Genomic DNA, 7991 nt, shown 5'->3' on the forward strand with positions numbered 1-7991 from the left:
TTGATAGCTGAGTTAATGTATGTTTTATATAATTGCGTCATGCTTGCTCATGCTGCTTGACCAGCCTGATGCTGCTGGTCCTGTTGGTTCAATATCATGGTCAGGTTGGTCATGGTTTTCCCCATTAACAAGCTTGTTGATGCTAATTCTGCAAGTTGACCACCATGCTAACGCTGATCATGCTGGTCAATGAGTGTGGTTTTGCTGGAAATGCTGGTTTGGTGAATACTGGTTGTGCAGCCTAGTCAGGTTGATCATGCTTGTAGACCAGCTAAAGCATCAAATTCAAACCAATAAGTGATTTGGAATGGTGCAGTGGATAACTCCATCATCTGCTAGTGAGCTACTATGTGGGAGACTGTGGTTCAATTCCTGCTCTGGGTGACTGAATGCTGTGCTACACCTATGAGAGTCCTTGGGCAAGACTCCTAACACTGCATTGGCCCAACGCTCTAATAGGAATAACCTTGTAAGTCGTTTTTGATAAAAGCGTCAGATAAACTGATCATCCAGCTGATTCCTCATGACCAGCTTGATTTAGGCCTGATAGGAACTTGATGGTGAATCATCAGGTCTGCGTTTTCTTTTATTAGAAAATATATTCTTCTTTATTTCCATCACTCCACAGTCAGCTCATGCTTGGTGGCCTCCTCAATGTCAAACATCAGGTTGATCAGCCACTGGGGTAGTAGAGGTTCATTCTGCAGGAAAACACATTTTCACATGTTAGCTTAGCTTAGCTACAGATCAGCACATCAGATATATAGTGGTATGAAAAAGTTTGGGCACCCCTGATCATTTTAAAGAATTAAGATTTTTTTTAATAAATCAGTGATTGTTTAAATCAGCAATTTCAGTTAAATAGATCATATAGCAGACGAACAAAGTGATATATGAGAAGTGAAATAAAGTTTATAGTATTTACAGAAAGTGTGCAATAATTCTAACAAAATTAGGCAGGTGCATAAATTTTGAGCACCCTTGTCCTTTTATTGATTTCAACACCTTTAGCACTAATTATTGGAACACAAAATGTGTTTGGTAGGTAAAAAGCTTATCTAAATTACCAATGATTTATAAAGGAAAATCATGAAAATTACCAAGGATGCCCAAACTTTTTTATACCACTGTATGGTTTGAAGCCTTTTCTGTATTTTATTTAGGTGTTACTTTTCCTATGACGGCAAAAAAAAAGGGTAGTTTAAAACCTAAATGCTACGCCATGATATGTGTTTTAGTTTTATTTTAAATGGTGTAGCTAACCAATTAAAGCTTCATTATACCAGTATTTCTTGGTATTGGTATTTCTTGGCTCCCTCTACAGATGAATAATATAATTCTAATAATCCAATCAATATCGATATCATCAAAATTTATACAAACATATCTAAAAGTATACACCAAGAATGTTGCACTACATACACTATAACTTTTGTCCACTGGTAGCAGGATTTGCCAAACACACAACACAACCTGTCTGCCATGTACTTGAAGAAGAATTGAGAAAACAGTGTCCAAGTCCTAAAATCCCTGGATAAAGACACTGTGGGCTGCATTCATCAGCTGCTTGGGTATAGAAGACTGATCCAAAACTGTAGGACCGTTTTAGAGCAATTTGAAGGACACAACTGATGTATCAACACAGTGGGAGAAGGTAAAACAGCACCACAAAGATTGATTGAAAATAGCTGATTAAAAATCATGATAAATGGACCAATATAAATGCTCTAAAATGACTTGAAATGACTGCACTTAAGATTTCTTTTAAGCTTTTTTTTTTGCTACATACTTAAAAGAACACAAATGTATAGCAAAATTTTAAGTCCAATTAAATCAATGCATCCTTGTTATACGTTAATTAAAAATACAACATATAATAACTTTGATGACCCTTGTTTTTTTTTTTGTATGTTAAATAAATAAATAAATATAAAAGTGTAGCTTTGACATTTGGCAGGCAGCACTAACGGCTGTTGAAGTGCTGTTGGGAAAGGGCTTGTATAAGTAATTGAGGATTATTAGGTTTGGTTTATTTGTGTAAGCCATGACACACAGACGCTGTTGGCCCACTTACCCAACACAAGTGGACGAGCGCCAGCGGTGACGCACCTGACAGCTCAGTGCCGCTGCGTAAACACACTGAAGTCCAGAACCTCCAGTGTTGACTTGCTATTGACCTGCTCTTCAGCAACTCAGGCCAAGATTAAGCTTTTAGAATTAGAATTGAAGAATTATCACCAATTATTTCTATTTCTCTCTTTTATTTTTTGTTTTTAATATTATGTAAAGCTTCCTAACATTTATAGAGGGACAGTCATGTCTGAAATCTGTGTACGTTTGATTTGAGTTTATTGACGAGTCTATATGATAATAGATAACACTATGGGTCAATTTTTTTTTTAGATAATCATTAAACAGAGTCCAGTCGTTCTGAATGGAGGAGCTTCTTCATTGAAATAAGAAAACTGTAATACTGTTTAATTGGAAGCCTCCTGCTCCTCCCACATTAATAACATTCATTAACATACATTTTCCCCAAAACTGTCAGTGTCAGTAAAGCCACTCCACTGAAGTACAGCTTTATACAGGAGTTTCAGCGAAGTTTCTCCAGCACCAAGACTGAAGCAGTATTAGCATTAGCCGCTAGTTAGCTGCCAAGAGCTAGCTCTTTCGCTGTTCAGAGGTGAGCATATCAGACTGTAGTCTGCACATTTATTGTGTTAAAACAAGCTACGCTCGACGAATTGCTAGCTAATTTTGCCATGGCTTACCAGAACACTCAGGATTCCTCAGTGTAGCTCGGAGACTTCAACTGTTATAGTGTCTTTAAGTTTTGTGTTTTTTTTCAGTTTGTTAAGTTTTTGAGTGCTTTTGGTTATATTTTTTGGTTTACATTTTTGTTTTAGCTGTCTTTTTTCTTTCTTTTATAGTTTTATTTATTTATTTATTTATTTATTATTTGCTTCTTTTATTGTTATATATATATATATATATATATATATATATATATATATATATATATATATATATATATATATATATATATATATATATATATTACTTATTTATGTGCTTAGTTTTATTTATTTCTCTGTAGTTGCATTCTTATTTTTATTATCTTTGGCTTTCTTACCTATGATTCATTTTGGAGCATTTCTATTGGTTCATTCATCATGAATTTGATCTGTCAGATTCACATAAAGTTAAAAAGTGATAATGTGACACTGACAATGTACGACTCTATAACGCTGTTTTCAGCTAAATTAGCTTTGTAGTTCAGCCCTTTCACGGGACTGTCCTGATGAGAGCCAGTTTCATCATAACGTGTTTGATAGTCTTTTCGGTTATTGCCCTTGAAGATACTTTCAAAGTTCTTGAAATTCGTCTTCTCAGATTGACTGAACATTTCTTAAAATATTTTTTTTCTTTACTTACCTACTTTGAAGAATCTAAAACGGGTGAAAGTTGGCCCGCTGTTAAGCAGGTTTTTTATAATGTGAGATTCAAAGTTTGAACGCTAGGTGTCAGAAACGGGCCAAAGAGTCTAAAAGCGGAGAGGCTGCGCGTTTCTAGCACAGAAAACGGGCCAAAGAGTCTAAAAGCAGAGAGAGTGCGCATTTCTAGCGCAGAAAAACGGGGCAAGAGAGTCTAAAAACGGAGGGCTGTGCATTTCTAGCGCAGAAAAACAGCAAAAGAGTCTAAAAGTGGAGAAGGAGCGCATTTCTAGCGCAGAAAAAGGCAAAGAGTCTAAAAGTTGCCGTAATAAAGATGTTTTATATTAAGAGACATCATGAAATTAAACATCAATTTGAAAATCTTAGTTTACACAACACTGTCAAAGATAAAGATAGTAAGTCAAGTAAAATGGTGTGTAAATGAAAGTAATCAGGAAAATGTATTATTTAAAGTGGTATATTTCATTATTTGTTTTATTACAGAGTCTGTGGCCCGTGACTTCAAATATTCAAATATCCTTCTGGCCCCCAACAAAAAAAGTTTGGACACCCCTGATCTAAAATATAAAACATGTTCTGGTTTGTTTAACACTTTTTGTTGATTAATGTCACACATTAGCCTGTGTCTTTTTGTTTTTTTTTCTTTCTTACTTTGTTGCCATGTGTTCCCAGCCATGTGCTCTTTAGCCCTGCCTGTCTTATTTGTAACCCCACCCCCTCGTTACATCTCCAGGTGTTCCTTGACTGTGCTTGCGTATAAATACCGTGTGTACCATGTGATTCTTTGTTCTCTGTTGTGCTTTTTGTGTTTGAAGCTCTTTTGATATCTTTATGTGAGCTCTAGCCTCTGTATTTGGATCCTGTTCTAGTAGACCCAGTTTTATGTAAGTTTAGTTTCTGATTTGTTTTCTTTAGTTTTTGTTTCTTGGTTTGCTGCTTTTGCTTGTTTGTTAATTAGTCTTATTGTTAATCCTTTGTTTTACAGTCTTTGTTTCTGTAGCCTTAGTGTATTATTTGAGAAAACATATGGAAAATATACTAGACCTGCATTTGCATCCTTTCTTTCAACTTTTCAACTAAATAATTCCATATATGTTTTTTCTTCATAGTTTGGATGAGTCACCCATAACTACTAGTACATGTATACCTGTACAGATTTTCCGCGTGTATTTTTGCGTGGTTTCTGTTTGCTTCTTGGTGCTCTTTCTTCATCGTCAGACTTGACAAGCGGTTCTGTATGAGCCTTCCTGGCTGCAGTTGACTTTTAAAGAAAATATATATATACACACATATACACACACAGTAAGCATGAATGATTATGCTTTGTTAATATAAAAAAACATGAATTTAACATACACTAACGTAAAATAAAAGAAAGAAAATTCATTGTTAAATCATACCTGTTTGTCAGTTTTTCTGCGAGTATTTTTTCTCTGTTTCTGTTGCTGTTTTGGTGCTGGATCTTCATCATCAAAAGTCCTGGACAGTTCTGTTCTTGCTGCAATTGACTTTTATAGGAGATTATATATATATATATATATACACAAATACACACACAGTAAGCATAAATGATTTATACTTTGTTAATATAAAAAAAAAACAACCATTGAAAGTCCTGGACAGTTCTATTCTTGCTGCAGTTGACTTTTATAGGGTATATATATATATTTACAGTGGCGTGAAAAAGTATTTGCCTCCTACAGATTTCTTTTGTTTTTGTATTTTTGTCATACTGATATTTTTCAGATTATTACTAAACAAATTTTAATATCAGACAAAGATAACCTGAGTAAATATAAAAAGCAATTTTCAAAGGAAAAAACTATTCAAACCAGTGTGAAAAAAGTATGTGAAAAAGTGTTTATGCCCTTAACCTAATAACCTAATACGTTTTTCTCATCTCTGTGGAGGGATTTTGTTCCACTCTTCTTTACAGAATTGTTTTAATTCCGAGACATTGGAGGATTTTCCAGCATAAACATCCTGTTTAAGATCATCCACAGCTTGTTTGTGTGCTTTGGGTCATTGTCCTGCTGCAGAACCCAAGTACTCCTGAGCTTGAGGTCGTGAACAGATGGCTGGATTCTGATTCTCCTTCAGGATTGTCTGATAAACAGAAGAATTCCTGCTTCCATCAATTACAGGAAGTTCCTATTCCAGCAGCTCCAGACCATCACACACACACACACACACTACCACCACCATGTTTTACTACGTTCAGTATAATGTTCTTTTTTTATGAAATTATGTTATAGTTTTACACCAGATGTAACAAGACACACATCTTCCAAAAAGTTCCACTTTTGTCTCGTCAGTCCAAAGAATATTTACCCAAAGTTCTGGAGATCATCAAGATGTTTTTTGGTAAATGTGAGAATGTGAGTGTTTTTTTATCTTGGAACTCTCCCATGGAGACCATTTTCACCCAGCCTCTTTCTTATCCTTATTATTGAATCATTAAAACTGATCTTAACTGAGGCCTTAAGTGAGACCTGCAGTTCTTTAAATGTTGTTCTGAGTTCTCTTTTTTTGTGACCTCCTGGATGAGTTGTTCATGCCCTTTTGGAGTAATTTCTTTAGGTCGGCCGGTCACTCCTGGGAAGGTTCACCAGTGTTCCATGTTTTTTTTTTCCATTAGTGAATAATAATAGCTCTCACTGTGGTTCTCTGGAGTCCCAAAGCTTTAGAAATGATTTTATAACCTTTTCCAGACTGATAGATGATCAATGACTTTTTGTTTTCTCATCTGTTTTTGAATTTCTGTTGCTTTTTGAGATCTTTTATCTGCTTCATGTTGTCAGACAGGTTCTATTTTTAAGTGATTTCTTGATTCTACAGGACTGGCAGTTAATTTATGGTTGGCAAACACTTTTTCACAAAGGGCTAAATATGTTTGGACACTTTTTTCTTCCTCAATTAATGAAATCATCATTTAAAAAAAGTGCTTTTTATATTTACTCATGTTATAATTGTCTCATTTTATTTTTTTGATAATCTGAAAAATGTAAGTTTAACAAAAATGCAAAAAAAAAAAAAATCTGTATCTTTATAATACAATTTACCTTTGCTTTTTTACTCGTTCTTTGTGCAGGATCAGATGTGCCTCCAACAGAGCGCCCCCTGGGGACCATTTGTACCACTAGTGGGGATGCAATCTCTGAAGAGCTTCTGGATAATCTCTGTGTTGAAGATCTTTGCCTCCTAGCTGGTTCATCTTGTTCTTTTCTCAGGTCATTTTGGACCCTCATGGTTATCTCAGCCAAACTCGAGCTGGAGCGAAAACTGTCCAGCCTCTTCTGTCGACCTGAGCTCTCTTGAGCCTCTGATTGGATGGGAGCAGCTTCATGATCCTCGTAGCCGATAAAGTGTTTGGAGCTTCTGAGTTCTGGGGAAGCAGGATTGGGTCAGGAACATCAATTCAACATTATATTAAATTAAGTTTTAAGATTCACGGATCAAGAATAACATTACGATCTTTGTTTCTATAGCCATTATCTACATATTTTTCTGTGGATCAGTGGATCAGATACAGCAGTGCTGCTGTAGTTTTTAAACACTTTAGGGCAGCATCCTGTGGGCAGCATCCTGAGAAGGCTCACTTGGCACATTTTTGAGAACTTGAACACTCCCTCACTTATTAAATACAGGTTCCAATATGTGTCACATCTGTTTGTTCTGACACTGAACAATTGTCAAAAAAAAAAACTCCCATCATGCATGTCTCTAGCACTATTTTTAATTATTTTTATTTTTAATACACTTCTATTATATTGTAAATAGGGGAAAGTGGGGTGATTTGTGGCAGTAGGGAAGTTGTGCCACCCCCTGTTTCTAGGGAAACACAGAAGAAATTAGTCATGTGACCACACATTTGTGAAAAGTGAGCCATTTTACTCATCCTGAAAAAAAATAGAGCTTCATTGCATGAGAGGTAAGCACATTTAAGTAAAAAAACTGCTTTTTGCCTTTAAAAGTAAAAAATTCTATGATCAAAGAGTTTGATTGTTGTGCTTAAATTGACCTTTGATGTTGTAAAGTAACTTTAAATAAACCGTAAATTAGTAATTTTGTATTGAATTTGTTTAGCTTTTATGTAGCAATACATTTTAAGCAATACATACAAAATATCCTGTTTTACTTTAGTAATTAATGGCACAATTTACCCCAATGTATTCTCTCCAAAGGCACAACTTACCCCGCAAGTTGTGCCACGTGACCACTTTTTTCAAAAAGCTGTATTTCTTAAATACTATATTTCAGTACCAAAGCACATTTATAAAAAAAGTCAGACATTTTACCAATTCTGCCAAAAATAGAGCCTCATTGCATGAGAGGTAAGCACATTTAGGTTCAAAAAACTGCTTTTTGCCTTTAAAAGTAATTTTTTTATGATCAAATATTTTTGATTGTTGTGTCTGAACAGTTATAGACAAGTTTAAAAACATTTCACTCATGTTTTAGTGCTTTTAGTACACTATGCATTTTTTCCAAAATAGTGGGGTAGTTGGAGTAAGCTGTGCCAAAGGGCCTGAGGTA

The 7991-nt window shown here is 35.1% G+C and overlaps 1 protein-coding gene across 1 annotated transcript; it reads right to left on the reverse strand.

Moving 5' to 3' along the window:
* Nucleotides 1-573: 573 nt before the first annotated feature.
* On the reverse strand, nucleotides 574-7353 carry LOC125803956 (uncharacterized). Its single transcript, XM_049482773.1, has 5 exons — nucleotides 7350-7353; nucleotides 6518-6840; nucleotides 4856-4963; nucleotides 4603-4716; nucleotides 574-701 (listed from the first exon to the last, which is right to left on the reverse strand). The coding sequence occupies exons 1-5, from the start codon at nucleotides 7351-7353 to the stop codon at nucleotides 618-620; spliced, it is 633 nt and encodes a 210-aa protein (XP_049338730.1). The 3' UTR covers nucleotides 574-617.
* Nucleotides 7354-7991: the final 638 nt, after the last annotated feature.

This window comes from Astyanax mexicanus, chromosome 8 (assembly GCF_023375975.1).
Source record: "Astyanax mexicanus isolate ESR-SI-001 chromosome 8, AstMex3_surface, whole genome shotgun sequence".
In the NCBI taxonomy this organism is placed as follows: Eukaryota; Metazoa; Chordata; class Actinopteri; order Characiformes; family Acestrorhamphidae; genus Astyanax; species Astyanax mexicanus.